Source organism: Columba livia, chromosome 22 (genome assembly GCF_036013475.1).
Source record: "Columba livia isolate bColLiv1 breed racing homer chromosome 22, bColLiv1.pat.W.v2, whole genome shotgun sequence".
In the NCBI taxonomy this organism is placed as follows: Eukaryota; Metazoa; Chordata; class Aves; order Columbiformes; family Columbidae; genus Columba; species Columba livia.
The window spans coordinates 6,713,363-6,726,953 of NC_088623.1; the positions used below are offsets into that span (position 1 = coordinate 6,713,363).

The window sequence follows — 13,591 nt, forward strand, 5'->3', positions numbered from 1 at the left end:
GGGCGATGGCGGCGCGGCGGTTAAAGACACAGCGGCCCGGGAGCCGCGGGGCTGAACGGACACCGACCGGCAGGAGCTGGTGAACGGGTTTGTTTCGATCCCCACGGCCCGCTGCGGGGCTCTGTAGCGCTTCCTCCTCCTCTGGGTTTCCCGCACCGCGCAGGAATTAATTGTGCTTGTTCCATAGTAATAATCAGACCCATGAAAGCTGTAAACATTACTCTGAGTCTTTTGTTATTGTCTCTTCCAAACACACACACACACACACACACACACAGTCTTTGTATCAAAGAATTTACAGGTGACCTTTCAGATCTAGTCCCTGACTCAATCTCACTTTTTTTTTCTTCGTTTTTCTTTTTTATTAAGCAAAAATACCTTGATGTGAATGTTCTTTGTGGCTGATACCTGACAGCATCACCGCATCCCCGTACTTCCCGCCCCAAGGAGCCTCTGGCTTGGAAAGTTCCAGAAAAGTGCCCTGTGCTAGTCCGGCAGGGCCGTTAAACCTCCGCGAGGTCGGGGTTTGGTCTCAGCTTTACGCCCGCAGCAGCGCGGAGCTCTGCAGCCCCGTTCCTGTTTCCACACCCGCCCCGTCGTGTGATTTTCCGCCTCCCTCGTGTCTTTCCGTCCGGCTCATCACGTAGAGCCCGCTCAGCCCTGCCAGCGCGTTATCTTAGTCCCGCTCAGCCCTGCCAGTGTGTCCTCTTAGTCCCGCTCAGCCCCGCCAGCGCGTTATCTTAGTCCCGCTCAGCCCTGCCAGCGCGTCCTCTTAGTCCCGCTCAGCCCTGCCAGCGCGTCCTCTTAGTCCCGCTCAGCCCTGCCAGCGCGTCCTCTTAGTCCCGCTCAGCCCCGCCAGCGCGTCCTCTTAGTCCCGCTCAGCCCTGCCAGCGCGTCCTCTTAGTCCCGCTCAGCCCTGCCAGCGCGTCCTCTTAGTCCCGCTCAGCCCTGCCAGCGCGTCCTCTTAGTCCCGCTCAGCCCTGCCAGCGCGTCCTCTTAGTCCCGCTCAGCCCCGCCAGCGCGTCCTCTTAGTCCCGCTCAAACGCACAGATCTCGGCTCCAGCGGCGCAGGGCGAGCGGGTCCAGCTTTATCATTAAGGCTGTTTCCAGTAGCGCTTCCTTTGGCTCGCGAATAAATCAAGGGCAGCAGTAAAACAAGAAAGGAAAGTAAATCTTGTGGCTGATCGCAGGTGCTTTCAGCTCTTTGCTCTTCACGCTCGAGTTCAGTAACGGCACACGGCGATCCTGCGCTTCCCAAGCAAGCTGTCAGTGCTGCCGCGGCACCCCGAGCTGAGGCGCCGTCCCTCAGGGCTATCGGTCACTACCAAATCCGGGCCGTCTCGCAGAATTTGTCATTTTCCTTCTGAGATATTCTGCAGGATTTTGATGAGATTCTCCAGGCCGAAAATATAGCCGTGGTCTGGCCCGTCATACGTGGTGTGGTTGCACTTGGAGCCTTTAAATGTGGTGTGGGCAAAGTCAATCATCCGGACGTCGACTCTGGAGGGGTTGGTGCTGTGGGACGTGGCGCAGTTTGGCTTTTGGAAGTGGAGGTGATTATCCAAGGGTGCCGCGTTCTCCTTCGGCTCCTGCCCGTCGTAGATGATGAGGAGGGAGCTGGAGTAGAAGCGGTACGAGCTCTGCCTCCTGATGACGGCCAGCAGCGCTTTGAGCCGCAGCACGATGGGCTCCAGCAGCTCGGTGCGGAGCTGGTTCCCGTTGCACAGGAACTGCTGCAGGGTTTGCCTGAACCCCTCCGCAGAGAGTTTCCTGCCGTAGTACTTGTCCCTGCACAGAAAGTGGCCCTTGTCCGCCTGGTAGACCTGGAGGAAACACAGAAACAACCCACATTCAGTCGTTCTGTTCTACCAAAGATCTACGTTTTGCCCTGATATAAAAGGTGAGCAATGGGACGCAGATCCTGCGCAGTCGAGCAATATCTAGCAGTTCTGACAAGGTACTGCCGGCTTCTCCTGCCTTTTCTGCAGACCTAAACTATTCCGTTTAAAGCACTAGTGTGGATTCCTGCCGTACTGCTGTAAATCACCCCTGCGTGCAACCCAGCAGCTGTAACTCAGGCTGTGTCGCTGGTGATTTACACGGCTCCCCCTCGGCCGTGGCAGCACAGAAAGCCCAGCCCCGCACCCCCCGCAATGCGCAGGCACGGGCAGCGATAATCCCGCTTTCTCCAGCACCGAGAGACAAGGCGCAGACAGGAATTTACAGGAATTTGTACATGGGGCTCTGGTGACACCGACTAAGACATGAGGGAGGGGATTTAGAATTAGCTCGCACACCAGTTGTAATTTAAAGGATAATCTGCTCAACAGAAGGATGTCAGAGACCAGAAAGGGACATGGGGTTTCACACCAAGTGTTTACACTGCTATGTATGTGCTTTATACTCATCATTCTCATAATTATCCTTCAGGTGCAGCAGCAGAACATTTTGAAACCTGCTTGAGAAGTGTGAGTGAAACAAATATGTGGTTTCAGTTTCTAGGAGGAAGTGCAGCGATTTTGAGCAAATGGAACCATAATATTTAGCATAAAATAAACCCCTGGCTGTTGCAGTGACAGCCCAGGAAGGCACGAGCGGGACCCCGGGATGCTTTTCTGTTTCCCTTTTAGCGCAGCAGGCGAGAGCTGAGCACGAGAGGCGGATCTGTCCGTGTGCAGATTCAGCTGCGGTGAGCTGGTTCCAGCACCTGCCCTGAGCACCCTCTCCCGTGTGAGGACAGGACGGTCCTTACAGCCCGTGTTTGGTGGGAGACGAGAATAAAACTGCTTCAGTTTGCACCAACCAGGGGTCCCTTTAGACCTCCAGCTGGTTCCAGGCAGCACCGAGGCCGCTCTCACCTGCATCCCGCAGACGCGCACGCCCAGCGACGCGGACGTGCTCTGCTCGCACTTCTTGATGTGCCGGGCTTTCTTCTCCTCCGAGGCGTCGTCGCCGTGCTGCCGGGTTCCCATCTTCAGGTCCAGGATGCAGGGGTACTTGTATTTCGATACCACGTTTTCAAGCAATAGAAACTCTGAACGCGAGTTAAGGGAAACCCGATACTTTTAAATTCTAATTGAAAGAGGTTTTAAATCACAGCGACTGCTGACGCTCTCCATAATAGCTCACAACCGTAACAAGACGTTCTGAGCCAATTTTACCAACATGTCATTGCTATAGGCCCCTAGCTGCCCATTTCTGTTAATTTACTGTAGTACAGTCCTACAATGAAAGCACCACCAGCTCCATTCTCCAGTGACACGGTGGCCCTGGGCTGTGGATCCGACGCCTCAGCCCCGCGCTGCGCTCGCTCCGGTGGGCGTGGGGGCTCGTGGAACCCCGTGACTCACGTGGCTGGTGGCAATGAAGTGTAATGGCAAAATAAAAGCCAGGCAGCTGCTAATTCCTATATAGTTGTGTTTTTAAATGTATGCCAAGGGGCTCCTTGACTTATGCTGAATACCCTTTATGGGAAGGTGGGTTTTTTTGTTATTTTTTATAGAATAGAATATTTCAGTTGGAAGGGACAGACTTGGATCATCTAGTCCAACTGATAACACAGCAGCTATATTCTGTATATTCCAAGGGACTGGGCAGAGGAGGGGTGCAATAAAACATACATTGATTACGAGCGGTTATTTGCAGCCAAGTGCTGGAGGGGAGAGCGGGAGGAGGATACGGTGCAGCTTGTTCTCGCTGTGCTTGGCGGACAGGCGGCTGAGGTGCTGCCGGTGGCAGCGCAGTCCCCAGGGGTTGGAGCTGTTTCTCTCTGCCTGGTTCCCGTTCCCGTCCTCCAGAAGCGGGTCTGTGCGGTACTGCAGCTCCGGCCGCAGCAGCAGCTTCCCCGGGCGGCTGGACAGAACACACAAAGGAACGCGCCTGGTTTACGAGCTCCAGAGGAGAATATTCCTCCCGCCCCTATGCGGAGCCTCAGACTTGGTAAGGTGAATTTTCAGGGGCTCTCAAAGGAAACATATTCACCGTGTCCAACTCGCGGAGATCCTTTGTTACTCTGTAAGTGTAATTTCCAGACAGCCAGCTCCTGCTGGGTACCAGTATTCTCTTCCATTATAATTTAAAGTGTGCTCGGCTCCCATGAAAAGCGCCATTCACGGTGTCAATGACCAGAAATCTCTATTTATAATCTACCTAACGGGCACAGCACGGGCGAGCTGTCCCCTAATAGGCACCATTCCCACTCTGGAGGGGCTGATGTTGAGGAGGGAGGAAGCGGAGCGGGGACGTTTCCCCTCGGAGGGTCGCTCCTCGGGCTCGCAGGACCCCCAGACCCTCACCTGTCCTGGAAGCTCTTGCTGAGCTGCGAGTGGCTCCAGGTGACGAGCGCGCTGTCGCCGCCGGCCGCCCACGCGCACTTGTGCCATATGGCGAGCGAGGGGTCGATGGCGCCGTCCCGCCGGCCGCAGCCCTCGGGCTGCATGCTGGGGCTGGCGAGCAGCTGGGGGTTGCCCAGGTTGTCCCTCTTGAGGTGCACGGAAACGATGCCTGGGACAAAACAGGGAAAAACAAACCAGAACGGGATGAACGCCGGGTTACCGTACACCAGCTGCCCCGGCCCGCGGTGGCCCAGCCCTCCCAAGCGCTTGGCGGGAGCTGCCTCCTGCTTTAGTGGCTGCTCACACTGGTCCCACTCCGGTTTGAGGTCCAACTAACGCTTGGCTGGAACACGTTCCTTTGTCCTCGACCCTGCAGCCTCTGCTGTGCCACGAATGACCCAGAAAAGACCCCTACGCTGGACCGGGAGCTCCTGGCTTATTTATAACAAGGGATTTAGCCTCATTTGTCAAGGCTGGGAATGCTTTTCATTGGCAGGAAGCAAAGGGAGGGTTGGGGACACGGAATTTTCCAAAGACACCAACTGCCTCCTTTAACTGGAGAGCCCCTGGAGCTAGGGCAGCGGCGTGGGCACCACCTGGATGCCACACGTTGTCATGGTCATGTCCCCAAGCACAGGGACCAACACCCCAACAGCTGCCGGGGGCCCAGGCCCACACGTGTCGGGTGTTTGCGCACAGGGGGAACAAGCCCATGACCGCGGGTTGTGACTTTCCACCCTAAGTGCCTAAAACCCCGTTGTGTATTTCAGCACCGCAGTTTCCCTGACTGCAGCAGAATCCCCGGGCTCACATCCCGTCCAGCCTGTCACACGTTTGGCCCATCGCTGGCACGGGGACGGCCGTGTCTCAGGTGACAGCGCCGGAATGGCCGCGGCTCGTGTACCAGACGCTCTGACCTTTGCGGGAAGGGCTGAGCCCTCAGGGAGGCGGGCACGGGAAAGAGCCAGCGCACCTTTTGCCTAAATCAAAGCCTTTTTGTCTTTAAAAAGTCACTGCAAGGCGAACAGTCCTCAATTCCCAATCTAGCGCTCCGCCTGGGCTACGGCGCCACAGCAGCCCGTAACCTTAAAAACTGTCCCAATTACATATCTGCAAGTCAATGGAGCTGTGCTCATTTGCATAGTGCTAACAATCTGGCCCTAAAAAAGTTATATATAGCATGAAACTAAGAGTTCTTAAGTATCTTCCATTAGAATGAAAATTAATGGGGAGATTTTCAAAGGCAGGAAGGAGCAGTTAAATTGCCAGGGAGTGTGATCCTCTCGCTCCTTCCAGCTGGAAACTCTGCCTTCAAAGGCCTGGGAAGCACTTTTGTTTTCTGCTGTGCTGCCGCGTGGGTTCTGCGTCGGTGCTGCAGGTGACCTGCCCGCGCAAAGTGACACTATCAGCGACGCGACCCGCTCTGCGCACGCAGCCAGAGAACGGCCCTGGGGAGCAAAGGTGCGTCCAGGTGCTGCTCTTTGCTGGCCCTGTGGTGCCACCCAAAGCCCCGTGTCCCTCCTGCCTGGCACCAGCGGGTATTTTGAGGAGCTGTCACCGTGCCAGTGGCATCCCGGTGATCCTCGGGAGCGTTTTGCTATGTAGCTCTACCCCGCGGATTTATTTTTAATTTCACAAGTGCATTTATTTAATGCCGCGTGCAATATGAATCTGAGCAGAACCGGGCTTGAGAGCAAGTCCAGCATCCCCTTGCAAGCTCAGCTCAGGGCAGGCAGAGCTTTGCAGGCGATGGGGGGAAAAGCCCGGCCCAAGGTCACCAACCTGCCTGGGACGCTTACGTGAGCAGGAGACATTTTTTAAGCAGCCGCCTCAGTGTTAGAGTTGAATGGTGACATTTGATCAACACTGCACATAATGTCACCATTACATAATGGTCCCCAGCCGTCCCTCCCTGCAGCCTAAGAATAGAGATGAGGAACACGGGCACGGGTGCTGGAGACCTCAGGATTATTCCCCCTGATGCTCGTCACCCCCATCCCCTCGTGGGAAAATGTTCCACCTCTTTAATCTGCCCGGCAGTCAGCGCTGGGACAGTTGGAATAAGGAATGTGTGTGCCCAATGCTAAATTAGAGAAGAATTGCTATTTAATTACCCCTCATCACAAAACTCGCTGGGACTTGCAATAGAAGAGAAAAAGAAGACAAAAAAAGTATTAATAACCAGGCCACCCCGAAGTGACGAGCTGGGACTGCTTAACGTCTTCATTAGAGAGCCAGAGCGGGGCCCAGGTGCCCAGCACCCGGCCCTGGCTCACGAAATGGCTTAGGGGAAGACTTGTTTTCTTCCTTGAACATCTTTTTAATATCATTCCACACCCTGCGATGGCTCCTGGCTTCCTGGGGAAGGGAGAGATGGGTTGGAAGCGCATGGAAAGCGCAGCTGCCACTTGGAGCTCAGTTCTGTTGCGCCAAAGGACCAGAAGATGTTTAAAGTGTTTACGTGCCAGCTGAGCTCCTCGCCTCTCCCAAAATCCCGGGGCCGGGAGCTCCATGAGCAGCACAAGTCTGGCAGTATAAGCAGAAACAGTGAGGGAATGGTGGGGGGAGGATGGCTTTGAAAGCACTGGGACCCTCTGGACACCAAGCGCTGCTTTTTGCTACCTGAGAACAGCCCCGTTTCAGCCCCGTTTGACACAACGTGTCCCCTGCTTTAGCAAGGCTGACCAGAGGGGACGATCTCCTGGTGCACTTAACCCTCATTAGACACCGCAGAGCCCCCCAGCCCCGCTCCCGTGCTCTGCAAACCCTGCCCGAGCAATGGGGCTCAGCCCAGAGCCAGCGGCAGCCCCCGCGCTGCCACCCGCCCCGTCCCAGCCTGGGGACCCATCCCGGCGACAACCCCGTCCCCAGCCCCATCCCCACCTTTGTACTGCGGCGTGAACTGCCTCATGGCCAGCGGCAGCGACTGGTAGAAGCTCAGCTCCTGCGAGACCAGGGGCTTGCAGACCGTGTGCTCGTCGTACTTCATCACGCTCACATGGCCGCCCACCTGGTGGACGAAGGGCTCCAGCAGGACGGGGGTCCTGCCCGCACGGGGGTCCAGGGGGCTCTGCCCCACCATGGCCAGGGGCGGACAGGGGCTCGTTCCTCCTCAGTGGCAGCGACGGGGGCTCGGGGGGTTCGGAGCAGTCGGCGCCTGCTCCGGGTTGTCACCGACGGTGTCTGCAAAACAGAGTATGGAGGAGCGTGAGAAAGGGGGACGAGACATGGCAAAGCCAGCGGCACCCCGGGCTGGCGGGACGGGATCTTTAGGTGCCATGGGGCTGAAAGGTGGGGTCCAGAAAAAACCCGATTTAGACCTGTTTGGGGCAAAAGAAACAGAAGGGAATGATTGAGCAGAGCTACCAAGTGAAGGTTGTGGCCTCACCGGAGCTGCTGGATCGGGACGTCCCCAGGACCAGCAGCGCTGGGTTATTAATACTCTGCATTAAGGACACCCCTTGCTGTGAAGCAGCCCCAGGTTGCCTTGCGAGACAGCGTTAGCGATGCTCTCAGTCCTTCCCAAGCCAGGACAGTCCTTGCAAAGCAGGTTTATTAATAAAGCCCGTGCGAGCTCACCCCCACTCAGCCCACGGGCTCAGCAGCATCTCCTGCCCCTTCCAGAGAACCCGCAGCCCGGCCGGGGAGCTCCAGCCCCGAAACGCAGCGTATTCCGCAGCCTGCAACAAGAGCCAACGCGGCTGCTCCGTTTCCCCGCTGCAATTAGCCCGGGGGCACACGAGCCCTGGGCGCAGGTGCCCCTTTTGTTGTCTGCCGAGGAGGGGGCTGGAGTGGGATGGAGGCACAGGAGGGGACAGGAGACCCTCCCACCCGAAACACCGAGCGGCTCCCTCACCTCCCTCAAGGTGGTTTTTACCCCCCCGGCCTGTTCTTCTATTATTTCATCCCCTCACACCTGGGGGAGGAATTTCTGCTCTACAATTACCAGCCGGCAGCGGCGCGAGGAACAAAGCCGGGGCGCTCAGATGAGAGCCTTTCAGCCGCGAAGAAAGGAGCTCTCCAGAGCTTGCCGAGGAGTTAATAAAAGCATTTACCGTTTTGTTAAGTCGCAGCAACTTTCAGAGAGGATTTCTGCATTGAAAGCCGTAGCTTTGTTGTGTGGGGTTGGTTTTTTTCTCTCTCCTCCCCACCTTAAAAAAAAAGGAGAGAAGCCAAAAGCGAAAAGCGAGGGGATTTGTCACAGCACCTCTCTGGAGCGCAATGTGACTCCAAGCCGGTATTTACTGCTTCGGAGACAGGCCAAGGCTGACACAACACACTGAAAATCCCGGCGACCTTGGTAGCGCAAAGAGAGTTGGGGAAAAAACCCACAATTTGCTCAGGCCCTTATTGTTTCTCTCAAGCAGCACTCGGAGCAGGACCTGCGGTAGGGAAAGGGGCTCTTTCCATCGAGGTTTTGCTCGGAAGCAGCTTGTCCGTTCGGAGCAGATAAATGTTGCCGCAAACCCTGACCGAGCTGCTCTGAAACACGACACTCCCGAAACAAATCACCTCTGCGCCCGAGCTGCCGCGAGTGCCCGGGGATATTTACGTCACTAAGAATACACGGAATTACAGATAAATCTGTATCCTCAGAACCAGGAACCTTGGATATTTTTCCTCTAGAAAAAAAAAAGGCAACCCAGGCACTGCGGATGAAGCTGAGTCAGAAACTATCGGGGAAGGAAAATGCTTCTCTGCATAGGGAACTCCCCTCTCCTGAAAACAAAACCCAGATGCTTCAAAACATCTGCATCTCCCAGCGTCACCAGAACATCCCTCCCCGCCCACACAGACCCACGGCTGCCCCGACACAGACACAGACCCAGACCCATCACTGCATTTCCCCAGTGCCGGGGCTTTCGGGGACACGGGTGCCGGGTCCCGTTACCTCCTCCTGCCCTGCTTCAGGGCCAAATGTCAAAAGAGTCCGAGCTGAACCGGTTATTTATTCCCGATGCGAAACACAGCCAGAAGAAATCAAGCAGATTAAATTCCCTAATCTTTAATTAGTGCCACTCGGTCCCATCCCGGCAGAACGGCTGCGGCTCCGGGTCTGACACGGGCAAACGGCACCAGCCCGCGGCCCGCGAAGGGCCGGGACCCTCCGAGCAGAAATGCTTTGGAATATTAAAACCAGAATCACTTGAGCAACAAGTGCTCTGTGAGCGCCAGCCCATGATCTCAGTGTTGCACACCCCGGTCTGATCTTAGTGTTACACGCCCCGGTCTGATCTCAGTGTTGCACACCCCGGTCGGCGGGGCGGCCCGCGGGGCTCCCAGCGCACCCCCAGCCCCCGCTGCACACTTGGGCTCCGAGCACTGGAGGGCACTGCTAACTTTTTGGTTTTTTCCTTTGTTAAAATGCAAGAAAATAAATTAGCTGTTAATTGGAAGAGACCTGCACGTCTGTAGCTCGTGGCACCGCAGCGGAGCTGGGTGATCCCATCCCCGAGCAGGGTGCGGGCCGCTCTGCGAGGCCCAGTCGCCCCCGTTGCCCGGTTCCCCTCGGCCCGGAGCTCCGCACGCCTCAGCCGGATGGAAACTGCCCCTGGTCCCGCGTCCCGCGGCGCTGGAGCAGCCGGGGGCTGAGCGGCCGGGCCGGCCAGCGGTGCAGCCCCAACCAACCCCGGATCTGCCCCTCCTGCTCTTCCCCTCACTGCAGCCGAGCCAGAAAGAGTTGCAGGGCAGCATCCTGCCAGGAGAGCAAAGCTCAGCTCAGCCAGAAACCCGGCTCTTCCCAGCCTGCCGCCAATCCTACACCCAGAAACCCTCCGCTCTTTCATCTCCTGTTTCCCTTCATGAGGGAGAATGATGTTTGTGAAGTTGATGACTGGTCCCCACGTCCCTCACGAAGAGGATGCGAAGGTTCGGTTTGCTGCACGGAGGATCGATTTGGCTGCTTTGTGGGGAGCAGCAGGATCGATGGGGAGGGATGTGGGTCACATTATGGGGGGCTGGCACCCGCTCACAGCCCCTTGCCCATCCCCAGGGCTACGCAGGCACTGGGAGACAGTGCCGGTGTCAGCGGGGCTGGCGAGGGCCGAGCGCCCCCGTGGGACACGGGAACGTCCCTTTGGATGGGGGGAGCCAGCTTGGAGCTGCCAGCAGTGCTGGGGATGGGGGACACGGTGCCACTGTCAGCAAGAAAGGGCACGGCCCCTCTCACCCCCCAGCCCCATTTCTGCCTTTCACACCACCAAACAGCACCTCCCCCTCTGCCAACCAGCCCCGCGCTTTACGGCAACGCCACGAGGCGACACAACAGAGAGGCAAAAGCCACCGGGATCGTTTTCTGCAGACCCCGGGCTGCTGCAGAAGTTGTCACCAGCCCCTGGGTGCCGGCTGTCCCCTCGCTCCTGTCCCTTCCCACAAGCCACAGCTCTGCTCAGAGCCTTCCCGACGATATCCCGCCCGCTCCCCCAAATCAAGCACTGGTTCCTCCTGACGATATCCCACCTGCTCCCCCAAATCAAGCACTGGTTCTTCCTGAAGAAATCCTGCTCGCTCCCCAAACTCAAGCGCTGGCCCCTCCTGCCCGGATCCGCGGCGCCCGGGCAGGCGGGTGCTGCAGGAGCCCAGGACCTCACCTGCGGGGGCGCGGGGGCTCGGGCGCTGCCTGTGCCGCGGTTCCTGCTGCCGCTCACTGCGCTCAGAGGCCGAGAACTGAGGGAGCAGGGGAGCCCCGGGCACTTGTGCCATCAGCTGACCCTGCGCCTGGAATGTCCAGCTGGCAGCTGAGCTGGCGGGAGAGGCGCCCTTGGGTGCTGGGGGAGGCAAAGCCGCGTGTGCGAGGGGTGGAGGGAGAAGGGTCGGTGCGAGGCTTCCCAGAAGGCATGGCCGTGCTCTGCTCCCTGTGCAATCGCCTCTCAGGGGAAACAACAGTTATTAGCCCACAGAAAAAAAAAAAAAAAAATAATTAAAACCACAGCTTTTTGCTCCCTGTGCGGGAAAAACACGCCGGGGCGGTGCGGGAGGATGGGGCAGAGGCTGCGATGGCGGCAGGGAGGCGGCAAGAGGAGGGTGACGCTGCTGTGGACAGAGCGAACAGCTCACGGGGAGCGTGGGGACAGCCCGGCCCCGGTTCCGAGCTGTTTTACGGGGGAGCGGCTCGGCTGCACCCGCGGGCCGGCCCCGCGCCCAGCTCTCACCCCTCGCTGGCGCTGCTCGCGGCCCGGGAGCTGTTTTGGAGCCGCGATTCAACACTGAACCCTGCGGGAGGTCCCTGTGAAGTGACACGGGGCAGGTGGTCTCCTCCGTCACAGGGGACATCAGCGGAGGCTCCGGTGTCCTCCTGCCACCCGAAAACATGTCCCAGGGAGCCGCTGTGCTGCCAGGAGCCAGGGAAGGGGACAGGGGGAAGGGGACAGGGGGAAGGGGGACACGGGGCCTCCCGCAGGGCACAGCCCACGCTCTGCCCCTGGCCAAGGAGAGCTCAAGGCCAAGTGAAGTTTCCACAACACACGGGGCTTCTCCTTGTCCTGGAGCCAATCCAGAGACACCGTGGGCTTTGCACCAGACGTCACCAGCCTCGCACAAGTGTCCCTGCAAACAGAACTTGCTACTTTGAGGTGAGCGCTGGTGTCTGGTCCCCTTGTTGGAGCCCGCGGGACTCAGCCCTCGCTCTTCTGTCCCCAGGGTCCGTTCATTACGGCCATGCAAGCGTTTCGCAACACCTACCTGGAGGCTGCTCTGGGAGGCTGAGCGGAGTGGGTGGGAGTGCCGGGGCGGCGCTGGCAGCGATTGCTCCAGCGCCAGGACTCACTGGCCGTGCTGCGCTCCGGTTCACGCTGATCCTTCCAGGAGAACTGGCACAGCGCCCCGGCCCTGCGCCCGTAAATAAGGCGCAGCATCAGCTGTCATCTCAGCGGGAGACAAAACATTTAACGGGAAAGCCTTTAAATGGAAGCAGGAAATGAAAACATGAAGGGCAAATTTTATTTTAGATTCCTTGTTGGTACATGTTTTCCTTTTTGACAGTAAGGGGCTGCGCTGGCTCTGTCAGCCCCATCGGAGAATTTATTTATAGACACTTAATACTTTGCAAGAAAGTGGGAGCGGGATTTAGCAGCTCTGGTTGTACGGGGAGGAACCTGCTATTCCCCCTTCTCTGAACAGACCTGGGCTGCCGGGAAGCTGCCGGGAAGCTGCCGGGAAGCTGCCGGGAAGCTGCCGGGCCGTGGGACGCTCCGTGCGGCTCGTGCAGAACAAGCAGGAGCTCGCAGCGAGCGCGGCGGGAGAACAGCGCTGCTCTGGAGACAGAGAACGAAGGGAGGGACACGGGGGAGCCTGTGACAGAAAACATCATGGCAGCGTGGTTCAAAGCAAACATCCTCTGGCACATGCAATCACACCAAACTGAAGACTGCTTCCTAACCTTGACTGTATTTCAGCTGTAACTTAGCAACCCAACCGGGGAAAAGCGGCTGAAGAGGAACGCGGGTGCGGAGGATGAAGCCTCACGTTCCCTTTGTTCCTGTCACAACGGCCCAGCCCCGAGGAGGCGGCTGGACCCCGATGTCCCGGGCAGGTTGGAGCCACCTCCTGGCCCCTGGAAACCTCCCCCTTTGTCACCCAGACCTACGTGATGAGATTCGTTAAGTGTTTCTCTAACCAAACACAAGTGAGTCAACCGCGGCCATGGAAGTTACACAACGATGACTCAGGAACGTGCCGCTGCAGGAGCAGACTCGGAAGACGCCGAGGCTCCTGGTGGCTCATGTTCTGAGTCACTGACGCCCGGCTGAGGGATGAAGTGGAAACGCGCAGGAAAACGGGCCCTCACACCAACGTGGAGTCGCCCGCAAGACGCGCTTGTGCGGCTCCCGGGCACCTCCGCTGGGTCACCAGACTCAGCACCCCAGGCCCCGCTCCACACAGCCGCGTTATTACGGGCCACAGCAACACCGATCCCCTGCTCGACTGACACCGACAGTCTCACAACCCTCCAAGCTGTCAGTCTCTATGAAACGCAGCTGAACAAGCCAACTGCTTTCCACACACACCTCTGCGTAACGCTGGCTACTCCCCAAACACACATTTCATTTGCAACCGAACACTGGAGGCCGCCGGCTATTGCGCCGGCTCACCGCGTGCCACACGGACCCGCGCCGTCTCATTAGGCTGTCACGCAACCCTCATGCCGTCTTCGGTCTTATTCTTAGAAACCGCGAGCTCCCTGGAGCAGGATCTATTTGATCTGCATGAGCGAAAGCAGCTGGAACAATCTGTGACTCCTCCATAAAAATCAAGCTAAC

General features: G+C 57.9%; 1 protein-coding gene across 6 annotated transcripts; it reads right to left on the reverse strand.

The window, feature by feature from the left end:
• Positions 1-211: 211 nt before the first annotated feature.
• Positions 212-13,400, reverse strand: IP6K3 (inositol hexakisphosphate kinase 3). 6 transcript variants are annotated; one of them, XM_065039105.1, is made up of 7 exons: positions 12,015-13,400; positions 10,925-11,200; positions 7,218-7,517; positions 4,296-4,503; positions 3,680-3,852; positions 2,859-3,034; positions 212-1,823 (listed from the first exon to the last, which is right to left on the reverse strand). In XM_065039105.1, exons 3-7 carry the CDS (start codon positions 7,414-7,416, stop codon positions 1,353-1,355), a joined length of 1,227 nt encoding a protein of 408 aa, XP_064895177.1. In that variant the 5' UTR covers positions 7,417-7,517; positions 10,925-11,200; positions 12,015-13,400; the 3' UTR covers positions 212-1,352. The 6 variants fall into 6 exon arrangements, with proteins under 6 accessions (XP_064895177.1, XP_064895176.1, XP_064895178.1 ...); XM_065039104.1 differs by lacking the exon at positions 10,925-11,200; XM_065039106.1 differs by lacking the exons at positions 10,925-11,200; positions 12,015-13,400 and adding an exon at positions 10,794-10,909.
• Positions 13,401-13,591: the final 191 nt, after the last annotated feature.